This window comes from Neofelis nebulosa, chromosome 9, assembly GCF_028018385.1.
Source record: "Neofelis nebulosa isolate mNeoNeb1 chromosome 9, mNeoNeb1.pri, whole genome shotgun sequence".
NCBI lineage: Eukaryota > Metazoa > Chordata > Mammalia > Carnivora > Felidae > Neofelis > Neofelis nebulosa.
In genome coordinates this window covers 38451627-38475627 of record NC_080790.1, presented here as the reverse complement: position 1 = coordinate 38475627, position 24001 = coordinate 38451627, and the positions used below count along the sequence as shown (strand labels likewise).

General features: G+C 57.3%; 1 protein-coding gene across 6 annotated transcripts in view; it reads right to left on the bottom strand.

Annotated features, from left to right (window-relative positions):
- Positions 1–10350: 10350 nt before the first annotated feature.
- Positions 10351–24001, bottom strand: part of PSD4 (pleckstrin and Sec7 domain containing 4) — a 35406-nt gene continuing 21755 nt past the window's right edge. For 5 of the 6 annotated variants that reach the window (XM_058683358.1, XM_058683357.1, XM_058683359.1 and 2 more), the window contains 15 exons: positions 23483–23587; positions 23116–23194; positions 22224–22608; positions 19123–19299; positions 18622–18702; positions 18362–18474; positions 18062–18120; positions 17788–17877; positions 16715–16758; positions 16206–16366; positions 15226–15296; positions 14942–15105; positions 14263–14407; positions 13969–14112; positions 10351–12613 (listed from right to left, as the gene is read on the bottom strand). In XM_058683358.1, coding sequence (XP_058539341.1) covers positions 12356–12613; positions 13969–14112; positions 14263–14407; positions 14942–15105; positions 15226–15296; positions 16206–16366; positions 16715–16758; positions 17788–17877; positions 18062–18120; positions 18362–18474; positions 18622–18702; positions 19123–19299; positions 22224–22608; positions 23116–23194; positions 23483–23587 — 2076 coding nt within the window. In that variant the 3' untranslated portion in view covers positions 10351–12355. The remainder of the gene's footprint in view (positions 12614–13968; positions 14113–14262; positions 14408–14941; positions 15106–15225; positions 15297–16205; positions 16367–16714; positions 16759–17787; positions 17878–18061; positions 18121–18361; positions 18475–18621; positions 18703–19122; positions 19300–22223; positions 22609–23115; positions 23195–23482; positions 23588–24001) is intronic. The other variant, XM_058683361.1, reaches the window with a different exon arrangement.

Genomic DNA, 24001 nt, shown 5'->3' with positions numbered 1-24001 from the left:
GATTTCCACTGTGAGTGAATGTGAGATTAAAATGAGCACATGGCATGATGCCGGGCCAATCGTAAACTCCCCACAAGCAGCTGCTCCTGTTATTCACAGGAAGCCAGAGAATCAGCGGGGAGGGTTGGTGAAGGTTCTGGGAACACTGTAAACCGGAGCCCAGGTAACCGCTCCCATGCACCCTGCGGTGTGACAGGAGGGAGAAGACATTTCCTGGGCTCTACTGTGTTCAAGGCTCCGTGTGGAGGGCCTCCCATAAATTAAGCTGGGATTAGCCCCATTCGAGATTTGAGGAAACTGAGGCTCCGGCAAAATGAAATAACTTGCCCCAGGTGGGAAGTGGGGGTGGGGGGTGGGGTTCAATCAAGTCCTCTTGGAAAGACCGAGCAATGGGTGGCCCTGGGCATGCAGGGCCAGGAGGGGGTGAGGGAGGCCGCAGGGCAGACAATCCCTTTCTAAGAAGTTTTGGAGAACAAGGGTCACATAAAATGGTGACTGCAAGGGCTGTGCCCCCACGAGGGTGCTTGGCCTGTGGGGACCCTCTCCACTGGGGACACAGCTGGAACTAGGGGCAGGGCTCTGTGTAGCATGGTGCCCAGGTGAATGCTGACAACAGGGCAGCAAAGGGAGGTTGTCAGATGGAGAGGAAACTCCTCACCCACCAGGGACTCCAAGACTAGGAGGGCTGAGGCAGAGAGATAGGCCTCTTTCCCCACCATCCTCCCTAAAGAGAGGCCAGGGATGCTCGCCAAGGATGGAATGAGAGTAGAGCCACGGGACCCTCTCGCAGAGAAAACCCGTCTCCTTTTCTGAGGGGATCTGAGATGAGGCTCATTTTCCAAGAATAGCACTTGCCTCTAGCTATGAGCATGGAAGCAGGACTGAATCCCGTAGTATCTGAGGCTCCTCATCATCTCGAACCTCTGGGTCCCTGAGCCCTAAGACAGTGCCCCCCCCCCACCCTGGTTCCAAGATCACTTTGAGATGCATGGCGCCCCAAGGAGCCTGCAGAGTGATTTTGCATTTGCAGACAGAACCCTCTCTGGGAACACTTGGTGCTCCTGGCAGGCCCTCTCCAACCCCCAAATGACAAAGGGACTTGGGCTGTGCTTTTTTGCTGCAGGTAACCGTGGTTCTGAACTCCCCTCCCTTTCTCTGAGGTGAGCTGAGCGTCTCAGGGCACTGTGCTCAAAGCGGGTGTTGGCTAGTGTGTGGTGTGGGCCAACGGCCATGTGTCCTACTAGACGATGCCTGTCCAGACGTTCGATCCACGGTCAAACCATGGTCCCCCTTTGGGTCTCAGAAAATAGAGACGTTTCCGTATTGGGGGAAAGTGACGACTGGAGGTGCCCCAGCACTGGGGGCAGTGTTGGGAGAAGTTGGGGTGGCCCCGGCGGGGGTAAAGGATTGTAAGGAGGGAGGAGACGAGGGAATGTGGGAAGCACCCGTGAGTAGCTGCATGTGAGGGGGTCGGTTTGCCGGGGAGCAAGGTCAGGCCCTGGTTTCTGCAAAGACTTGTGGGAGTAGAGCGTGTGCGGAGGAGGATTTGAGGTGAGGCTTGGGCCTGAGCGTGAGAGAGAGGCACCCACCTGCCTTGCAACCAAAGCAATCCCAGTCACAGCCGGTGTGGGGAGGCCTCCTCAGCTTTCCAGGCAGCTCTCCCAGCTCCTGCTCCATCATTTCGTCTTCACTCCATCCCCTTCAGTGACCCCCACTGCCCACCACACCTCCCCACACCCCCTCTGCCCCTCCTAGCGCAGCGGGACCAGCCCAGGGTACCAGAAGCTCCGAGAGGTCTGAGTGGGCCAGGCAGCCCCCGCAGGCAGCTGAACAGCTTCCGGCTAAGACACAGAGCGGCTCAAACCCCCCAGGGCCACCAGGTGGAGCAGACAGAACCCCCCCCCCCTTTCTAAGGTGGGTTGGAGCTGTGTGGACGCTCCAGTCTGACCCCACAGCCTGCAGGGGTGAGGACAGGGGCAGCTGCGAGTCTTGCCTCCAAGGCCAGCCCCAGGCGGGTTCCAACCCCTCTCTCCCTTCTCCAATATCCTTGCCACGAGTCGTTAGCAAAGAAAGTGAATTTTCTGTCCCTCGCGTGCGGGCACGCGCTTCACCCTGGCAACAAGCTCAGGCAAGAGCAGTCAGTGGCCATAGTTTTCAGACAGGAAGTAGGAGACCAGGGAAGTCGAGGCACTTGCTAGGCCTGCTGCTTTCCTGCCGGCCCGCGTCATCCTCCTGCTTCCCTCCCCCAATGCACACGTGTACCCACCTAGGTCCTCTTTAGGAGACTCCTGATGTCCTTGTCCTTTGGGGTGGGTGCAGGAGGAGGGGCCTGGAGATCACAATACCCCCTGGTCGGTGGGACTGAGCTTCAGGAGCAGAGGGAGGCCAAGAGGGATTGGAGGTCCCTGTCCGGTCCCCCTTCACTCCCTACTTAACTGTCCCCCAACCCCCACCCCCATCTTCCCTCATCCTCAGAAGATGTCCTAATCCTCCACATAGGCTTAGTCTTTGTTTATAAAGCTCATTCATATCAATTTTTGTCTCTGATTCTGAACATCGGCCCCATTTTGCACGTGGAGAAACTGAGAGCAAACGATTACTTGACTTTTTCAAGGTCATTCAGAGGAGCAGGGACCACAGCCCAACCCCTAATCTAAGGCCAACTCTGCATCCTAATCTAGGGCCTTGATACCTGGATGTGGCCAGGCTTCTGCAGAGACCTCAGGCGGCTTTTACATTGTGGGGAGGGATGGCAGGCACGTGAGCACCCAGGGCACTTCCATGCTCTCCTGACAGGGCAAACAGTGCTGGATGGAAGGTCCAGAGGTCAGGCTACAGGTGGAGGCGGTAGGACTGGGCCCAGGAGCACCGGGGTTGACCCCGTTTCCGCTGTCCTTGGCCGTGAGTTTCTCTGCCGGCCATCCCTTGGCAGCTGCTGTCCTACCTTTAGGGTCACAAAGCACTTCCATCTATAGGGGATCTAACTGTTCCTCTGCCCGCAGTTCATGCGTCACCCTCCACAGGGAGTGACCAAGCTGAGTGACCATAGCTGTGAATCTTGTGGAGAACCCCGTCCCTCAACCTCTCTCACCTCTTTGTCCTGACATTTTTCATCTCTTAGTTTCTTATTCCAGTTCCTCCTCCGCTGGGTCCGGAGCAAAGGATTCCTTCCGCCCCCATTTGCGTCCCGCAGGGGTGTGGACACGTGAGAGAGGAAGTGACCGCTTGGGAAGGGCTTAGAGGTCCTTCGTCCTGCTCCACAAATGCCAGGACGTGCGTCTCTTCTCTCCATCTGCTTATCTTTTGGCTTCTTGTTCTTCTCATTACCTTCTTCTGTTCCTCTGGCTGTTTGGGGGACCGTGGGACACAGGCACGGAGGCCTTGTCTCCTGAAGGCAGACCCACCACATTCAACCCCGCCTCCACGTGCCCCAGCCCCTGGACGGAACCAGCCGCCTGGCCTTCTAAGAAGCCGGAGGAAGCGGGCAAGGCCGGTCCCCTCCGGGCCAGCATCCTCCCCTGGACAGCACCCTCTCTCCTGGTCTTGCAAAGCAGCAGAGGCCGCTGAGAGGCTGCCCGGAGATTTGGGGCAGGGGCTCGGGGCCCGCGGGCGGCGGGAAGCGGGGCTTTGGGCGAGGGGAGAGGGGAAGCGGGGCCCTGCTCCCCCGCATCTGTGCCTGGTGGCAGCTGGCCAGGCTGTGGAGTGACTGCCTGCGGCTCTCCCAGGGAAATGTGATTTCCCCTTGAGTGAAGCGGACTGTGCAGTGTGGAAATTGGCTCTTTTCTGAGCGAGCGGCGGCTGTTCTGGAGTCGGGGCGGGCTGGGGCCCGCGGGAGGCCGCGCTGGCCCCCGGAGTGCGCCGGGAGCAGCCATGTGCTGAGAACTCATTAGGGATAAATCAAACTAGTACCAGCGTGAAGCCAACACCCTCCCCCCGCCGCGCCTCCGGCCCCCACCCGCTCCGAGACCCCCCACTTCCACGTCCTCCTCCCCCACAGCCAAGGCACCCTCCCCCGGGTGAGGGAGCCGGGCCCACCGGGCGCTCACAGTCATGCACACGGGCCCACAGCCCACCGCCCAGGCTTCCTACGGGAGCCGCTGTTCATTTGCAAATAAATCTTTTTTTGTTTGGTTTTCGTTTGTTTGCCTTGGGGAGGGGGGCATTGTTAGCAAGCTTAACTTACGCCCCGGCCCCTGCCCGGAGCTTGGACCGGGAAGTCACGTTCAGGTCTCCTATCTTCCCACCACCTCCAAGCCTGTGCCCCCCCACCCCTCCACCCTTCCATCCCCCGCCCCCCACCCCATCTCCTGGGAGGCCTCGGCTCCCCAACATAGGCCCCCCTGGGGAGATGAGAGCACCCCGCGGCCCCAGCCCAAGGAGTGTGGCCAGAAAGTTCCTTGGGCCCGATCTATCGATCGGCCTCCAGGGGATCTGATGCCCCCACGGGGAAAGAAATTGTCCCTGAAGGGGTGAGCTTGGTCTGAATGGAAACTCATTTCCCCACCAACGGAAAGAAAGGAAGAGAAAGAGAGAAGCTTAAGAAAGAAAGAAGGGCTGGTGAAACTAGCTGCCGATGCCAAGGAAAAGGGCTGCTCCGCCTGCCAGTGTAGAGACTGACTCTGGGGGGGTACTGGAACCTGCTAGTTCTTGTCATCATAACGGGGCCCCTGGCCATCACCTCTGTTTCTCCCACCCTTCCCCCAGAGCGAGTGGCCAATGATGGAGCTAAGGAGCCCAGAGCTGGGGTGCGGGGCTCTGGCCCCTCCCCATCTCCTCCCCATTGGAGACCCCAGGGGAGGCCAGTTTCCTCAGCTGTAAAATGTGTGGCTTGGGCCGAGATGATGTCCGGCCCTAACATTGTGATTCAGTGGTTGCCTGGGTCAGTGAAAGGCATTACCGGCCTCATCTGACTGGTTCAGGTATGAAGCCCTCTTTCTTCCAAATTCCCCAGGTAATTTTCCACTGAACCCCATAGAAAGCACCATATTGCCGTATTTGGAATTGCGTCTCTGTTGGGTGGGGACGGGGTGGCTTTTGGTGCCCTACTCACCCAGGGGCCCCGTCTCAGCTGGAGGAACTAAGCCAGGCTTCAAAAGGATTCCAGGGCTGGGGCAGAAACCAGAGTGAGACTAATAAGCCACAGTTAACAGAGGCTCGGGCAGGGAAAGTCTGCTGAGCCCTCCCATTCATTGATTCATTCATTCATTTGGGAGTCTTTCCCGACCCACCTACTATGTGCCAGACTGTGACAGGCATCTACTGGAAAACAAGATGAATCCAATCGGATTACACCATCCCCCACCCCACCCCACCCCACCTCCCTCCGAACTTAGAACTGAGATTTTACTGAAAGCCACTATGACAGAACAAGGCGGGAAGGTGATGAAGGCCTTGAGAGAGGTGATGTGAAGTGCCTTCAGGTTTCAGATATTTGCGAAATCCTCCCTGCCCCTGCCAGGCCTTTCTCTGGCATCCCTGTCTTCTCCAGGAAGCAGCCACTAGGAACACCAACTGCAAACCCTGAACCCACAGGGCCTAAAAGCCAAACCTCTCTTTCCAGAAAAGGGCTGTTCTCCTGTGCTTGTGTGTCCCCAGGAGGCATAAGGAGGGTGCTAGGTGAGGGGAGTGCAAAATGTAGGCGATCTTTCCCAAACACCCTCTCCCCTCACTCCAGCCTGGGCTGCCACTAGCAGGAGCTGGGGACCAGAAGACCTGGGTCTTTCTCAGAGCGGCTTCTTTGTTCCTGCAGGACAAGGGGGCTCAGGTCCTAAACAGCTGGGCAGCTGTCCCTCCCAGTGCAGGCTTGGCTGGTCCCCCTTCTTCCCATCTCAATATGCCCCTGCTCAGCAGGCTGCCCCCCACCCAGCTCTCTGATCACAGCCTGGAAGAGCAGAAGGAAGAGGCCTTGAGGGTGGGAAATGAGGCACAGGAGAGGAGGGCGGGGAGAGGGTACATAGGGATGGAGACCCCCTGGCTGTGGGTTCCAGGGCCTTGGGTTCTTCTTTCCCATAAGCTCCTGCTAAGTGGTGGTGGCAGTGTCAGCCGTCTTGGGGGACAGGCCTCACATCCCTGATCCCTTCCCCCCATCACACTGCAGCCAAGCTCCCCTTGGAGGGTGGAGGGAGGGGCCTGTAGGGGCTGCAGCACAAGGATGGGGGGGGGGCGCCATAGAAGGGGTGAGCAGGTGCCTTCTCCCAGCAGCCGGCCCAGGGTGGGGGTTGGGTGGGGGTGGGCTGAGACCCAGGCCAAGGCTCAGGGCCCATCTGAGCATGTCGCCAGCTAAGGAGGAGCGGAGGCAGGGGAGGGGAGGGCGGGGAGGTGAATAAATAATAGGAAATAAAACTTCATGAAGCAGAAAATAAAAGGCAGATTATACAGATGTGGCAATTTGAAGGATCATTGCCTCTGTCCTCTTTTTAACTGCTGCATCTGGAGTTTTGAAGCGGCTTATCCTCTCCCTCCCTCTGCCAGGTCCCCGCCTGGCTGGAGGCCCCCACGGGGCCAAGGCACGAGTAGGGACAGCACCTCCAACGGCTCCGCCGGTGGCATTTCCTAGCACCACACGCTGCTGCCCAGCCTTGGCTGAGCCTGTGGGGCTGGGGCAGCGGGTGAAAGGGTGGGCAGGGTGTTTTGGGGGGAAGCCCCAAGCGAGGTGTGTCTGGAGCTGTGTTTGTGTGGGGAAGGGGCACGTCTGTAAGAGAGCAGGTGTGGATGAGGACAGGGTTGGTCATGAGGAGTGGGGACAGGGCAGGGATGACAGGAGGGAACCTGGATGATCAGGAACAGAGAGTATGAAGGGCACCCCTTGCGAAAAAGGGGCTTTGGTGGAAGGGTAGCTGGAGGGTGCAGTCTAAATCTCCCTATCTTCCTGCAGACAGCTTCTTTCTCCCTCTTCATCAAAATGCATTTGTTAAGCTTCAATTTGACACTGTGCCAGGTGCTGTATAAACAGACATGGTCCCTGCCCTTAAGGAATTTCCAACCTAAGACACACACACACACACACACACACACACACTGACATTTTGTTTATTTTATTTTAAATATTAATGTATTCCTCACCTTGTTCCAGAGAGGATTTGAGACAGCTCACAGGAAATGCATGTAATAAATTAGGAAAATACAAATAAGAAATAAAGCATCAGGCCCACAGGAAATATACAAAGAGTGGTCCTGGGCCACCGCAGTTGATCTGTAAATGAGCCTCGAGCCCCTTGGTGGCCAAGTGGAAGGACTTTCACTCTCACCTGTCCTCGTTCGCTGAATGAGAGAGTCATCGCTTTTCTGTCCACGTACTTCCTCCAGACCCTGTCCGTGTCTCACCAGACGGAGACAAAGACATCAGGAAACCAGAAACTTCCACCTGACACTGCCGGTGAGGCAGAAGCCCATTTGGCTCAAATGTCCTCATAATCCTGGTACGTTGCCTCTCAAATCAGCTGTCACAGAACTGTCACAGAATCATCACTAGAAACAGGGGAGTACATCTGTATGGAAACTTACCATCTCCAGGAAGATTGAGGGCCGCGTCCTGCACAGTTAGACCCCCCGGTCTGAAAAGCAGAACAGAGATCAGAGCTGAAAGCCGACATCACGAGGCTTTCCCAGAAGCTATCCTGAAGGCCTCCAGAAGGTTGCACCTTTGGGGAAGGCTGACTTCGGGGGTGGGAGAAGCAAGTGGAAGAAAGACAGTAAAAGATCATGTAAGAAAGTAGGAGAGCCAGGAGAACACGGAGCCTGGAAGCCCAGGGAGGGTACAGTTTCGAGATTTACACTTCTTGAACACTACAAGTTGGGCTCAGAGCAATGGAAACCAACATGCCCTGCTTCTACCCTTGGGAAGCCTATGTTCTACTGGGAGCGGAGACAGAAAGAAGGGGGCAGGGGATGAGAGGAGGACAGGGGAAGGGAGACAGACTGAACTGGGGGAGCAGGGCTCAAGGAAGGTCCTGGAGGAGAAGGCCTCCGGATCGTTGGTTTCCTCCCCTTCCTGGGACTAGCAGTACTCAGAATTTCTCAGCCGCTGGTCCCAGTCCCCATCCTTTGGGGTGACACTACCTCACAACCACCCCCATCTCAGAAGGTGGACTCTGATTACCCTAGGCCCCTGACCCTAGTGATTGGCTCAGAGATGGGCACATGGCTCAAACTGGGCAGCTCAGAGGGACTCTGTTCCTGGACTTGAGTTTGAACTTTCCAAGGAGCAGATAGTTTCTATGTGCTAGACTTGCACCAAGAAGGTGGTAGCTACGAGGGCCATCTTGCTACCGTGAGTGCTGCTCCTGCCTCCTAGCCTGGGAGATGGAGCTCAGAAGAACAGAAGGCTTGCTCTGCGTGGAGCCCTAGCTCGAGCGTCATCTCACCTGGATAGAGACTGTCCCTTTATGGGAGCCATTAAATGTCCTTTTTTTGCTAAAGCCTATTGGAGTTAAGATTTGTTGTTTGCAACTTCCAGGCAGAGGGAGAGTCAAGGCCTTGAATTGTAAGAGCAGAACCTAAGCAGGGCCCCAAGGAGGGGAGGGCTCATGTGGTAAGACTGGCAAGGCCGCGTACTAATAGCTAACTTGCTAAGCTTTCCTTCTGTGCCAGGCATTGTTCTGAGATGTTTATGTGCATAATTATACTTATCCCTCACAAGGACCCTGTGAGGTACATGGTGTCATTATCCGCATTTGATAGAGAAGCAAACCAAAGCATATGAGGCCAAGTAACTGGCATGTGGTCAGAGAGCCACAAAAGGGACAGCTGGGACTCAACCCCGGGCAGTCCGACTCCAGGTCCCGGTTGCTGAGACCAGATTGCGCTGGGCCTCGTGCAGGGTCAGACAGGTCTGTGGGTCAGAGGTCGCTGAGAGGTGAGGGGCATGAAGGCTGAGAAGACATTGGATTTGACGATTGAGTGTCATCAGTGGTCCTTCTGGTGTGTCCCCATTTCACGGAAGGGTACAGAGGATGTTGGAAGTTGTTCGCAAGGCAAACAGATAAAGGTGTGAGCAAGTGGGCAGAGGCATCCAGAAAAGTTGGCAGAGGAGCGGTTATGGAGAGTGTGGCATTGAGGAGACCCAGAAGTGCGTGCCAGCGTGCATGTGGGGGTGGGGGACAAGGGAGGGAGAAGGACCAGATGTGGGACTGCCAGGCTGTCCTAAGTTTCCAGGCCTTTTCTTTTTCTTTTTCTTTTTTAAACTCACAGAAAAGTTGCATAGTTATAGAGGATGTCCCCAGGCCATATTCTGACCCTACTTATCAGCCTTATTCACTCAAGTCATTTCATTTTCTTAAAGCCTTTTCCCAGGCTGGCTGCCCCCCAAGCCACGAGCCTTTGCCTCTTCTGCTGTTAAAGCACACTCCTCGGCCGCATGCAAGGTCCCGTATGACCCGGCCTGGGCCCACACTTACCGCCATGTTTCCCTCACCCTGGCTAATCCCAGTCCTCCAGCCCAGCTCCTTCCAACATAGCCCACCTGTCGTCTCCATCTGACTCTGGCCGCCAAAGGAAAGGACCCAAGCCTTGGACCTCAGTGGCCTTTCACTCTTTCCCGGTGCCTGGCAAACAACCAACAAATGAAGGTTATCAGTAGAAAGCCACACAGAGATGCTGGGACACCAGGAAGAGATCACATCTGGGGTATCACCTGGGTCGCTGCAGGCCCCGGAGGCTGAGCCCCCCCTAGAAGGGAGAGGAACCAAACTTCAGCCAGCCGCACGGAGCCTGAGCTCATCACCACGAACCTGTCTTTTCTGCAGAGACCCACCAAACCCACTTCCCAGGTGGGAAAGGAAGTGAGGGTGGACACAAGGTCAGACAGAGGCCCGTGCGTTGGATCTGCCCCACACCTCAGGATTGGGACTTGGAGCTCACTCAGTTTTCACTTTTGTAGGGACAGCTGTGTAGGGAACTCCAGACCGCGCCCACACAGCTCCAGAAACTCTTTCCCTCTCCATCTGCAGGAAGATGTCAGAGTCCCAATCCTTGCTTGGCCAACTTCTCCACAAGGTGGGAGGCCCGGCCTGGACCACTGTGCGTGTAGGGAAGTGGGAGGTCCTGGTTCTGGTGATGGCCCCCAGGGACATACAGACTAACTTCCTCTTCTTCAAGGAGCAGTGCTCTGCAGCTGGGCCCCTGGGCTCCAGAAGCTTGAAAGACGCAAGCCCGCCCTCTCGTGGCCACATGTCAGAACTGCAGCCTAACCACCCAGTCTCCACCTCCCCAGGCCTCCAGGCCAAGCCAAGCCTACACAGCATTGACCAGGCAGGGCCCTGCAGTCCCCATCTCTCTGAAGGCTTCATGTTCCCCGGGGTGAAAGAGAGGCACCGGTTCTACATGAGCGAAGGTGCATAGAAGGGCCACACGTATGCACAAACGCAGGCACGCCTCTGCCTTTTATTCTGATTTTAGAAATAAGGATACATGTTCAGTGAGGTCAAATAATCCACTCAAGGCCAAGCTTGTAAGCATCAGTCCCAGGGCAAGTCACATCCACCTGATGCTAGGTTTTCACCTATTAGCTGCACATCAGTGACCCAGGCTGCTTTAAAAATACGTATCTGTGACCCTGACCCAGACCTACTGAATCCGAATCCCTGAGCAAAGGGTGGGAATGGGTCTTTACCAGCAAGATAAAGTGTGGTTCTGTATGGACAGCAGGGAACAAGACCACAGGACTGTTACCTCCTGAGGCCAGAGACGCGTTCAAGTGATTTTGGAATCCGCTAGTACTGGCCCATAAGAAATGGTCAATAGTATTTGTGAAATGAATGCATGAATGAGTGGAATGAACAGATGATTCTGAGGTCCCCCCAGCGCTGACAGCCTATAAATGTGTGACTCCGTCCCACACACATGCACGCAGACCTACGCATTCACACGCAGACACGCTTAGGCACAGGTGTGTCCTAGGATGGCCCTCCCCTTCCTCACATATGCACGCACACCTGCTTCTTTACTGGCCTGCGTTTAGTGTGTGCCCACTGGGTACCTGGCCCAGCCCTGGGCCCTGGCCACACACCCCTCACAGTCCCCAAGGGCCAGCCCCACTTGGTAGAGTTCAGGTCCCCGGGCTGGTGACAAGCGTGGACGGGAGGAGGGGGGCCCCCCCGGCGGGAAGGCTGGAGAGGCAGTGCGTCAGCCAGCAGGCGGCAGACAGGCAGCAGAGGCCCCTCTTGGCCGGTGGCCTGCTCGCACACTTGGCTGAACAGAGACAATGGTGGCCCGCTCCTCCAGCCCAGCCTCCTTCCCGCAGGCAGAGCCCGAGGTCCCTGAGTGTCCGGAACCTCCCCCAGAGCCCAGCTGGGAGGCAGCCAGAGGGCAGCACAAGGGGACTTCCCAGGGAGGGCAGCAAAGCCCCCTGTGAGCTGGCAGGGGGGCAGAGGGTGCAGGAGGGGGAGGGGCCCGGAAGGGACCCTGGGGCCCCTCCTTGGGAATGAAATGCAAGGAATGGGGTGTGTGGGAGGGAGCCAGGCTTCCACTGGCCCTCACAGCTCTCAGACAAGCTCCTTCCGAGAGAGCCCCCAAGGGGTACAACACCACCTCTTGCCCCTCAGCCTCTCTCAGGATCCCAATCTGGAGAACCTCCTTCCCTGCTCTGGGGAAACAAAGGCCCCTTGTTCCCAGGCCTCTCCACAGAGCTCTGGAGGCTCCAACCCCTTCTGGCCCTCACTGCCCACCATTGGCTCTGCTCCAATGATTAGCAATTGTGTGTGTGACGTGGGCCTGTCTCATTTGCCCCTGGTACACGGATGCTTATCGGGGAGGAAGGAGACAAAGGCCCAGGGCCCCAGAGTCAGCCTCACCGAGCTGAGTCCCTGCCCGAAAAGCCTACCTGTCAGGGGGTGGCACTGGGCAACCCTGCTCTCTGTCACCGGGGGCTGGCTGGGTTCTCCCAGGACCTCTCGCAGCAGGTCACCTGATCCCCAGAGCAAGATCTTTCTCAGGACTATGGCTCCCCTAACTTGACTGCCCAGAGGCTTCCTCTGCCCCAGCTTCTCTCTGGAAGCCCAGGGGTACTCCGATGCTCAAATGAGTGCTAAGCTGCCCCCAGGCCCAAGATATGTGGCCACTCTGGATTGTGGAAGGGTAGAGAGTGACACGGGAGTGCAGCCAAACCCCGGACCTCCCTCCTCCCTCGGAAGTGACCAGGGACCAGGGCAGCTGGGGGCTGCCGTGGGGGTGGGCGCAGCAGTTTGGGAAAGCTCCAGTGAACGCAGGAGGGAGCGAGGACCACAGGGGAACGGGGGTTGTCCTTCCGTGGGAAAGGGGTAGGCTTCGTCCCCCACCACGGACCCACTGAAACAAGCCTCCTCGTGGGGTCTCAGGTCCGCCCCGAGCAGGGGCCAGAGTCTGGGAGGTGGCGTCGGCTTCACAGCTGATTGCGGTTCCTCTTGGGGATGATCTTCCGGTAAGTTCTGCGCTCTGAGATGTTGCGCTTCACCTTGGCCGTGGTGGGGGCCTCGTCCTGGTGCAGGGACGGGCTCGAGTGGGATTTCTTCAGGCTGGGCTTGGGCTCCTGAGTGCCTCCGGCTTCCCTCCCCAGCTGCTCTTCCCACAGGTCCAGGTCATCGGAGGGGTAGTGAAGACGGGCCACCAGCAGCTGCACGTACGTCTCGTAGCGGGTTTTCTGCAACACACGGGCCCCGCCACCTTAGCGCTTCCCTGGCTGCAGGGTAGGAGGAAGCTGGAATCTCGAGGGGCAGACGGCTCACACGTGTGAGGAAGAGGGCTAGACCAACAGCCAATGTCTGTCCCACGCTCCAGCAACCAGAATGCAGAACACAGCAGCCTCGCGTCCGAGCCCTGGGGTTACCTGGATAGTATCATCCGGACCCCCGCCAGCCCAGCCCTATTCTAACCGCCACCGCCTTGTAGGGCTGTAACTAACGTCTCCAGAACGTGCTACATCTCTGAGGCACTAAAAGACCCATAACCCGCTAGGCCTGATCTGTGCAGCACGGCGCACAAACAGCTCACATCTGTACTGAAGCCTAATTGAGTCTGAATAGCATTTTAACAACTGGCATCTGGAGAGAGAGATGCTAACTACCCTTCATCTGTTTAACACTCCTGAGGCCTCCGTAACTAGCAGCCTTGGGATACAGGTCCCAGCGTACTAAGCACGTTCCCGTCTTCCACCCCGCTGGACCCTCAGCCCAGCCCTGGGTGGCTGGGGGGCCCACGCAGCATTGTCTCTGCTCTCTACAGAGGGGAGTGAGGTCTGGGGAGGGCCAGGGGCTTGGCTACGGGTTGCAGCTGGTCACAGGCAGGGAGAGGGCAGCGTGAGGCCCAGTGTGCACAGCAGTGCCCCTCACCTACCCCTCGGGCATAGGGTCCCAGAAGGCGCACGGATGAGAGGCCGTAGCAGAATCTGGGTGTAAGGTGGGGCGGGAGTCAGGGATAAGCCATTTTGGCATCGATCATTGGGCTAATATAAATGAGGCTCAGCCCTGACTGGAGCGGCATGTGAATTCATCCTTTTCGGTCAAGTTGTTTAATCTCTCTTTGCCTCAGTTTCCTCATCTGTAAAGTCAGGACAACAGTCCCTACCTCAGAGTTGTCAGACAACTAAACAAGATAATAGAGGCAAGTAATACAAGCTCCATAAATACTGCCTATTAGTATTAGGTAGGTATTAGGGGAGATCATTGAACTGAAATCGTTTTTCCTTCTATTTAGGGAAAGCCAAATACAGTATACTCTTGGGTGAAAGAAAGTTATAAAAAGAACGTCCCCTGTGAGTGTTTGAGGACAGCCAAGCAGCTGCTGGGTGCCCCCACGACAAGAAGTGAAGAGGTCTGAGGGCACAAGGACACACACTTCGCGCAAGCCCCTGCCCGCGCGGGTGCCTACAGGGCCTCCCTCCGCCAGGGCAGCCGGGGAAACTAAGGCTGCAAGGACGGATGCGGCCACGAGAGGGCGGCAGAGGGCCCAACCGAGGGAGCGGGAGCGAGCCGGGAGGGCGGAGACTCGGCGCCTGACCTCATACTCCAGGTACTCCTTCCGCAAGCGGTACTCTTCCAACTCTCGGCTGCGGCCGCGCCGCTCCGGTAAGTTCCTCTGCAGATCCAACAGGTCATCGGAGGCAGCGTCCAGGCAGTTCTCGTGGGATCGATGCTGCTCCTCCTGGGAGCGGGAGGCAGAGGGGGAAGCTGTTTCTCCGCTCCCCTCCGTTCCCGGGCCCAGGTGCGCAGCCCCTCCCTCCCATCTCCCCTCTCGTCCCGCGTCCAGTGCTGCGCCCTTCCCCGCCGCACCCGGCCCTTCCGGGGGCTGTACCAGGGAGCTCTGCGCGGGGCCCACAGGCAGGATGGGCCTGACGAATCTGCGCTGGGAGCCCACCGCTGCGGGGAAGGGCGGCGCCGAGTGCGTGGCGGCGGCCAGGTTGATGCGCGCGATCCAGGAACTCATCTCCTTAGCAGTGCTGCGGGCAGAGGAGGCCGTGGGTCCCCAAGGTCACAGGGTCGGTCCCGCCCCTCCCCTCGCCCCCAGCTTCCTGCGGTCTGCACAGTCTTCCAGGACTGCTTCAGGACCCAGCGCCTCAAAAAGCCAGAAGCGCTGCCACTGATCGAGGTGGCTGACCTCTGCTGGTGGTGTTAGTCATCCATCAAAGAGGAAAATCTGGGAAAGCAATAGATTTTAGACCAAATGTCCAAGCCAGTGCTCAGTTGCTAGAGGCTTCCTGGAATCCTCCGCTCGGAATTGGGAGGCTTGACTGGGACTTACACGCGGGAGGCAGATGCACTGGGGAAGCAGCCGGGGTCAGGGGAGGCCAGCAGGCAGCACCAGCCTCTGGGGCCGCCCTAGGACCCCTTCCAAAGGCTGCAGCATTCTCAGGCTTCCTGGTGAAGAAGGCCACTCCCGCCGGGCCCCGGCCAGCAGCCATCAGAGGGTGAGCAAGAGATGGGGAGAGGAGAGCGGGGGCTTTGCTGCTGTCTGTCACCCCAGGAGGACTTACGGTGCCTGGAAGAGGTAGAGCCGCCAGTCGGCAGTCCGCAGCTGGAAGACGTGCGGCTTCTTGGTGTAATGGATGGCCGGGGTGGCCAGCGAGTGGTGCACCCCCACGGGCTCGTCCACCATCTGCCCCACCAAACTCTCCTCTGCAGGGCAGTGGTCCTCTCCCTGCCACGGGGCCCAGGGGCCCAGAAAAGAGGTTATCATCTGTTGCCCACCCTCCGAACCATCCTGGGCCTTTCCCTGTTCCCCCACCCTGCCCGTCAGGGGTGTGCACCCCGTTCCTACCTTCAGGAAGTAGAGAACCATCCCCCGAAGCAAGGTGTGGAACATCTTCCAGCCGCGCTTGCCCCACGGCGCTGCCCCAGGAGTACACAAAGGTGGGCGCCCCATCCAGACACGTAGACACACACGGCCCCCTCCCCCACCAACTCAGTCCCTGCCCAGGGTCCACGGAAACACGCAGCATAGCAACACAACAAAACACAGTCACAAGCAAGCACGCGCCACGCCTCACACCCAGGCAATCAACAAACAACAAAAGCGATGTCCACGCCGGCCGCCCCCTCTCCAAACACTCCCACCCACGAGCACAGTCCCACTAGACATCGTTCTGGTCTCATCCAGAGAGGCACAGGGACTCAGTCCTCAAGCAGAAGAAGGCCTCCTTCCCTAGAGTCCCCTCCCAGCCTGGCTCCGGTCCTGTTGCTGGCCTGCTCTAAAGCCTTCACCTGTCTGAGGGATGAGGCCAAATGCACCTCCTTCTGTTCTCTGTCACACACACCCCCATTCAGAGCAAACTGCGTCTACTCCTTTGTCTACGGGGAATGCCCTCTTGCCCTCCGTTCCTCCAAGGTTCAGCTCAGATACCATCATGTCCCAGAAGCCTGACCCGTCCCTGTCCCCCACATCTCATCCCCCAAACAAAACCAAAACCTAGCCCTTCTCCACACCCCCCCGTATTTGATCTTACCCTCCCTACACCACTTACCAATCTCTACCTTTTATCCCAGACACCGATGCGACTGTCTGACTTCCCCTCACCACAGGGACCCTGGAGGGCAGGGTCTGTCTTGTCCCCACGCCCCCACCCCCTGGCATCTTACATAGCGCCCAGCACACGGTCACCAGCAAGGAAAGAACACAGGCGCCGGTCCCTGACCTGTGCGATCTCTCCACACACCCGTACATAGCCACTGTAGTACGCACGCACACACTCTGGTTCAATGGCAGACGTAAGCCCCGCACAGCGACAGGGCAGCACTCACTCTTCTTGCCATCTGCATCATGATGCATCTTCCGGGCCAGGATGCCCTGCTTGTAGGTGGGTGCCATGGGGTTCTGGGCCAACTGCAGGAAGGGCTTGTTCATCTTGCCCTCAGCGGGAGACAGCTGGGCCTTCTCTGGTCTGGCTGCGTCTTCTTCGTCCCTGGACATCAGAGAATCAGGCTGGGGGTACTGGCCGGGCAAAGGCCACCAGGAGGCACCCATAGCCTCAGCACCCTCTACCCTCTCTCTCACTGGGGAGCCAGATCACCCAGGACCTCCCAAGAGGAGTCAGTCCTTCCAAGCCAGCTCATCCGTTCCTGTCATCCCCAGCCCCACCTCCAGATGTGACCTAGGTTCCTCCACCTGCTTTGAAACTGGCCCTCACTCAGTGGGGGAGCACTGTCCGGGGCCTTGGGGCTCCTCCAACTCTCAGGTGGGCAGGTGGAGGGAGGACAGGCCCAGAGACGGGGAAGGGGTGGGGAGTGGGGGGAAGGGGGCTGTCACTTACACAGCCCATTCAAGCTTCTCACTTCGGATAGACCAGTAGAAGGCCTAGAAGAGAAGGCACACAGTGGACAGGGAGCCTCGGCCTGTGGGGCCCAAACTCCACCTGGCATCGGTAGGACAAGGGCAGGCCGCAGTCGGCCTCATCCACCCCCAACACAGCTGCCCTTCCTTGAGCGGGAAGCTCATTCATGCATCCACGTACCCATGCAGGCGTGCAACCATTTACAGAGCCTTCACCGTGTGCCAGGCACCATGCCAGATGCTGGAGACAAGGTGAGCAAAGCAATCCTAGTCCCTACCTGAGCTTAGTGAGGCCTGAGCTAGTTCTCCTGAGAAGATGAATCATCCACATACCATCCTGCCCATGGGACACAGCAGGAACGGCTGACTGACGGGGGCAATAAATATATGGTGAATGAATGAATAAATGAGGTGCCGGAACATTGAAATGATATAACAAAGAGTATTCGTGTCGGTGCATCCTGCTTGCATGCCTCTGGAGCCCTGGCAATGCCTGGCACACAGCAAGGGTGCAAGAAATGTTCACCCCACAGACAAAAGAACCAGGGCCAACACTGCTTATGAAAAGCATGCTGTGTGCCTCGCCCCGCTCTGAGCACCTGACAGCCTTTATTTCACTGTGATAACCACACCATAAAGTGGTTGCTACCCCAGGAGGAGCCCAAGTGGGCCAAGGGACAAGAAATCAAACCCTAGAACCTCTGGTTCCTAAGTCTTAGACTTCAAACTGCCCTTTGTTCATTCAGAGGACCAAGAAACCAGTGCTCCCCAAGCCTCAGAATCGCCGGGAAGCCTAAGAGAACATTTTAGGGGCCCCAGCCCCAGAGATTCTAATTCAGTAGGTCCGAGGCAAGGAGCCTGTGAATTTCCACAAGCCGACAAATACCAAGGTGGTGCTGATGCGGCTGGCTAGGACCCACGCTTTGGGACCTTCCATACACAAGCCTGTCCTCCCAAAGATAATGCAGCAGAGGCAGGCCCAGGCTGGGAGCCCCTGGCACCGTGAGCCCAGGGAGTGCCCCCCCACCCCGGCACCCTCCCTCCCCACCATACCTTCAGCAGCTCCTTGGGGAAGTTCCCGCCGTCACACAGGCCATTCAGGTTGGTTATGAATTCTTGGCAAGTCATGCTCTTCCCAATGTTCTGTGGCCCATGCAGAGGAGGGGGACTGCTGGCACACACTCCCCACCCCAACAGAATAACCCCCCAGGCGGACACTCTGGAACCTTCTCCAGTTCTCCAGACCTACCTCCCCCGGGGCCCTTCCATGACTCCACCCCGGGCCTCTGGCCTCAACCCCCCTCTTCCGGCACCCCCGCCCTCTCACCTGTCCATGCAGGTCCGTGTTAAGGAGCATGATGGCACAGGTCAAGGTGTGTACAGAATCTGCTCCAGAGGGAGGTGAGTGCAGAGAAAGCTCATTGGAACCGGCACTCCCGCGTTTCCACCTGCCCGTGCTGGGTGGGGTGACCCCCAAATGCTTCTCTGGTTCTCCACAGTCCCCCAGACACTCCCACCAGCAGCTACCCAGTGAACTCCTGAGTGGACCAGGGGACACTTCCATGCAACCCCCTCCCAGGCACCCCAGGACCCCCCTGCCCTGCCTTCAGGGCCAGCCCCTTCCTACCTGCAGAGGAGAAGACCCCAGGATTGCAGTAATGGAAGCGTTTGGAGAACTGGTAGAGGATTCGCTCCCGCTCCTGAGTCTCCCCACTGAGCACCAGGGCCTGCAGGAAGACCCTGGAAGGAAGGCCAGAGTCCAGGATGGAGCCCAGGCTGGGGCAGCCAGCAGGCGCCAGAGCCGGGGGGCGATCAAGATTCCAGCCCTCGCCAGTGCCGCCACCTCCCAGCCATCCCTCCACCCCAGAGAGGGCCCGGGGGTCTTACCGGAGGGCACGGTCCAGGCTCTGGCCTCCAAACTGGAAGAAGGACAAGTACTCCTCAGCCACAGCCCTGCTGAAGTCATTGCTGTGGACAGGAAATGGGCATGAAGCCTGCACTGGGGGTCGGGGCCCCAGGGCCTGCACACGTCCCAAGAGGACGAGGGGGCAAGGGGGCAGCAGGGCTCTGGTCTGCCACTGGCACCATCCAACATCGAGTGAGGAGGACACGAGGAGTTGGGTAGGGGAGACAAGGGGGCCGGTCCACTGGCTCTAAGCAGGGCTCAAGAGTATGGACAAGCGGTGACACACGTGATGAAGAGGAAGAGGCAGGCAGGGCAAGGGGATGGGGGGAGGCATGGATTGGGACAGGAATGACGGGATGAAGGTCAGCAGTGGGGCAGCAGGGACACAGGGACAGGAGGGGCGACCGGCGGATGGAGTCTACCAACCACTCCTCCCTCCCCTGACTTGGCCTCCAGCCTTGCTCAGGCTCAAAGCCCCTTACTTCTTCTGTAGGTAGGCAGCCACTTCAGACTTCCGGAAGCCTTCCAGGTGATAGAGGCGAGAGGCCAAGTTCCAGGCCACCTTGTCGGTCCTGACACCATTCGCCAGCTTGTCTCCAGCCTGTGGCCTTTGGCCTTCCTCTGGGGACTGTGCTTGGGGCATGGGGCTCTCAGGAAGCCTGCAAAAGTCCAACAGTGTGCTCAGACTACCACGGGGGCTGGACAGGAAGGCGTATGGGGCAAGTGTCCCTACAGGTCAGTCCTGGAAGGGATATTCAGAGTCCCTGCCCAGAGCTCATCAGGTGAGCTAGAGCTCCAGGGCCTTGAGCGGTGGGGGCCGAGGGAAGCTGGACCAGGGCCTCACCGGGGAAAGAGGCAGCGTCACAGCCTGCTCGGCCTGGCTTGGCCTGGCCTGGCCTGGCCTGGGCACCAGGAGAATCCAGCCTGCAAGGGCTGGAGCCAAGCTTAGCACCTGGCACTTTCTCGGGCAAACCACCAGGATGTTCTGAGCCTAGTTCATCTGAGGTGGCAGGTGTCCCCTTTGAAGACACCAGTGGTATTTTATCCATCCCCAGGAGGGATGGCATTTGTCTCTCCAAACCCCACCAGCCACTCATCTCCCTCACCTGTCCTGCCCTACCCGTGTCGCCTCCGTGCCCTCTTCCCCCTGCCAGCCCCAGCCCCAGGCTTCATTCCTAGAGCTGGAGCCACGGAAGGTGCAAGGAGGAGGGAAGCACAGGAAGCCAGCCCGGCTTCAGGCACAGCTACAGCTCGGGAGTCAAAGAGGCGGCTTCCGACCTCTCCCTTCTCACACTGGCAGTCCTGCGATAAAGGAAGCCGTCACCACAGGAGCCCAGATGGTGAGCTTACAGGGGCCCAGGCAACCCCGACAGACTCAGGGAACACTCAGAGCCTGGCAGCTAGAACCCTGGAAGTCACCGAGCCCAGCCTCTCCCTGACTCCTCCGGTTCCCTGCAGTATGACAACCGGGGAAGGGAGGGGGGGCGAGTATCTCGTGATATGCCCACTCATTATCCACGTGACCACGGTTAGGGGCTGTACGGGTAAGCAAAACTCATCAGAACGTGAAAATGTTCACTGATCAGCCGGCCACTTATAAAATTAGGCTGCACTCGACAGCACTCTCTCCTTAACACAAACGTCCATCTCTGGCTGCCCACCCCCCTTCCCGGGGCATGTCTTTGCTGCTCATTCCTCACTGCTTCCTGAGGCTTCTAACACACCCAGCAAGGCGGGGCCAGCATAACAGAGACCCACTGAAAAGTGAAATTACAAATCTCGCCAAAAAAACGTTTAATTTCATGAAGTCCGTGTAAGTGATGCCAGAAGGTTCCAGGAATCACATGGAAAGCCACTGACAAACAAGGAACTGGAGGATTTAGTCCACTGGACAACTGAAGAGAAGAAAAATAATGACACATTTGTCACATCTAAACGGAACTATGTGAATAGCCAGCTGAGCAAGCCCGAAAATACGTTTATAGGAACGACCTAGTCGATTAGCGTTGTTACAATGGGGAGTTACTTTGGGGGTAGAAAAAATAAGGCAAATATGAACTGTCACAGGATTGACATGGGGCAATGCATCCTGCTTGCACTTAAATTGGACACTTTAAATGGGTGAATTGTATGGTATGTGAATTCTTTCTCAAAAAAGCTGTTATTAAAATAAATTAATTGAGGGGCGTGCTAGGTGGTTCAGTCGGTTAAGTGTCTGACTTCGGCTCAGGTCATGATCTCACAGTTCCTGAGTTCGAGCCCCGCCTCCAGCTCTGTGCTGACAGCTCAGAGCCTGGAGCCTGCTTCAGATTCTGTGTCTCCCTCTCTTTGCTCCTCCCCTACTCACACTCTGTCTCTCTCTCTCAAAAATAAACATTAAAACAAATGAATTGAAATGAAATGAAAAGTAAAATAAAATATAATAAAAATAACCTCTGTGACCTCACTGTGACAGGCCCAAAGGAGACATCTCGTGGGGCCAGCAGACTCAGGCCAGGAACATTAATCCTATATTGTGCTAAAAATAAGATTAAACTTATTTATTTATGTAATACTTAACATCATAGCAAGCAAAGTCCCGATCAAGCCTTTGTTTCATTATTTACTATGAAAGTATGCTTCTCATTTTAAGCAGATTTACTTACTTTTATTTTGGGTTGAATTGACCGGAGTTTTGGTATGACAAGCCCTGTCTTCTCAGATTCTGAGAGACTCCCCTGATTACCTAGCCTCCAAACACCTCCAGAGACTCCAGAGTGGAGTTTTCCAGATGCATGAGGAAGATGCTTTGGTTTGTGGCACTGCCTGAGGCTCAGTCCCCATCATCCAGTAACACTGAGCTAGGAGTGGGGCCAACCTTCCAGTTGGTGCGACCAGAACTGTCACCAGTGTCTCCTCGTCTCTTCAGTATGTCCCTACTCAGCCAGCCAGAGAACAAAACCTCTTTCCTGGGTGGAGACCCCAGGTGCTGACAGTACTCATGCGGCCTCCCGGGGCAGGCAGACATCTAGGCTGGCTTCCCAGGTGTCCTGTTCCTGCCTCCGGCCACAGTTTTGGGGCTATTCAATCCTGCCATGGGCCCCAACATCCACCCCCTTGATTCCAGTCAAACTTCCCCTTGGTGTTCGGGCTTCCCCTGAGATCTTAGCCAGCACCCTGGACCTAGGCTCACGGATGGATTTCTCCTAGACATCTCAAATTCAAAGCAGTGTGTAATCCCCACATCACAAGCTCTGACCTTCACACTCCCCAGCCCTGCCTACCACGACTCCTATTTTTCTGGGCAAATGGCCCCGGTCAGGTTCCCCGAACACTTCCCCTTCCTCCTCTCCCGATGCCCAGACTCTCAGGGCATTGCCTCGGCACACACAAATCCCACCCCACGTGTGTAACTGTCTGCTTCTTGGTTTCTCGTGCTTTCAAACCCTTCAGTATTTCCCAAAGCTTCTGGCACCCAGTCCTATACTCCTGGCTTAATAGATATTAGTGTGTTAAATCCCACTGTGCATTTCTCACGCTCTGTCCAGACCAGGGCATTCCTAAATGTATCCACAATTAGAGAGCTGGTTAGTCTAACACTTACCCTTCTGTAGAAGTCAAGTGAGGACCAGGCTGGATGACGGCTCCAGCCTCTGGAGTCCTGGCTGGGCCTTCACTCTTTACTTCCGTCCCTGGGTTTGGAGCGTCTCTGGCCTCCTCTTTCTCCAGGAAACTTGGCTTTGCCCCATCTGTCTCCAGGAGTGAAGGGCGTGAAGCATCTAGTGTCCACTCGGGAAAACTGCTGCCCTGGTGGGGGCCCCAGAGCCGCGGGCTGCCTTCCTGGGAGGACACAGGGCTGGGCCTGGGGCCAGGGCCTCTGCTCTCAGACTCAGGGCTGCTAGGTTCCGGTGAAGACGCTGGGCTCCCTGGGGAGCCAGGAGCCAAGGTGCAGGGAGCAGATCCCCGGGGACACTCAGCATCACTGTCACCTGAGGAAGAGCATGGAGTGAAGCTGACACGGGGCGAGAGGCAGACTGAGGGCAAAGGCGTGCGGCAGAGCCAGGAAAACAGCCTGGGAAGCCACCTCCACGAGCTCCCTCCCCGGGGCTCCTCCCCTGGAGCTGGGCAGCACGTTCTGTCCCTCCTTCGGGCAGTGACCTCCCACATGCAGAGGCAGTGGCCAGAGAGCTCCCAGGAGACTCCAGTCCTGAGGCAACCTGGGGTTCAGGACTTCCTAAACGACTAGGACCCAGGCATCAGAAACGCTGGGTCTTTTGTCCATTTCTTCATTTATTTTATGAAATGAGCATTTTCAAACCCATGGTCCTGATGAAGTCACAGAGGCAGAAACAGGATTAAACCCCAAGTCTGTCTGGCTCCAAGAAAATATAATGAGACTTCTCAATGACACCTGTGAATCCAAGGATGATCTCTGTCCCCACCTGGATCCAAAGCCTCCCATCACCCAATTTCCCAGAGCCCATAATAGGTCTCACCTCTGTCCTGGAAGAGAAGAGGCCCCCGGGGCCAGGAAGGACCCTCTTCTGTCTGCCAGCCTTCAGGGCTGGGCAGGGCCTGTTGAGAGAGGCACAGGATCTCCATGAGCCCTGGAGGCACTGAGGGGAAGGTGGGGAAGGGAGAATAACTTGAGTAAACAGGGCCCCTCCCTCCCTCCCTGCTGTCTTCCCACCCGGACAACATGGCCCCAGTCCAGTCTAGTCTGGGTCCTCAGTTCAAAAGAGGAATCCTGGATGGGAAAAGACCCACATCCCAGAAGTGCTGGTGCCGGGCCCTAGTATCACAGGGCTCACGTTCCTCCATACGGATGGGGCAGGGGAGGCCAAGAGAGGGGAAATGACTTGCCCAAGGTAATGAAGGATGTATGGCGGGGCTAGGTCCTGCGTCCCAGGCTTTATCCACACAGGATGCTACAGACGCGGTGGGGTCACAGCTGTTTCCCAGAGAAGTCTTAGAAAAGAGAGGCGAGAGGTTTGACCTGAGGGAAACTGTTCTTAGGGCCTTTAACACACCCTACAAGGCCTCCGGGGCCTCCCATCCAGGCTCACTGACTTCTTGCCTTCTCTGCCCCCAGCCTCCTCCCTCCATGGGCTGCAGCACCGGCCCCAGGACGGGCTGGATTCTAGGGAGAGTGGCAGCACCCAGGCACTGGGATGAGAGCAAGTGCCACTTGCTGTGAGGATGGGGCTCCCAGGCTTCCCTCTGAGGACCCCAAGGGCGCTAGAGCAACAAGGGTCACGTACAGAGCCATAACGGCCCACACTGGGCACCCCCAGCCTTCGGGTGAGGGGACTCCAACAGTCCCCAGCAGCATCTCTGATCTTGGGGTCAGGCGAGAGAGCCATTCGGGTTAATGGCTCTTCT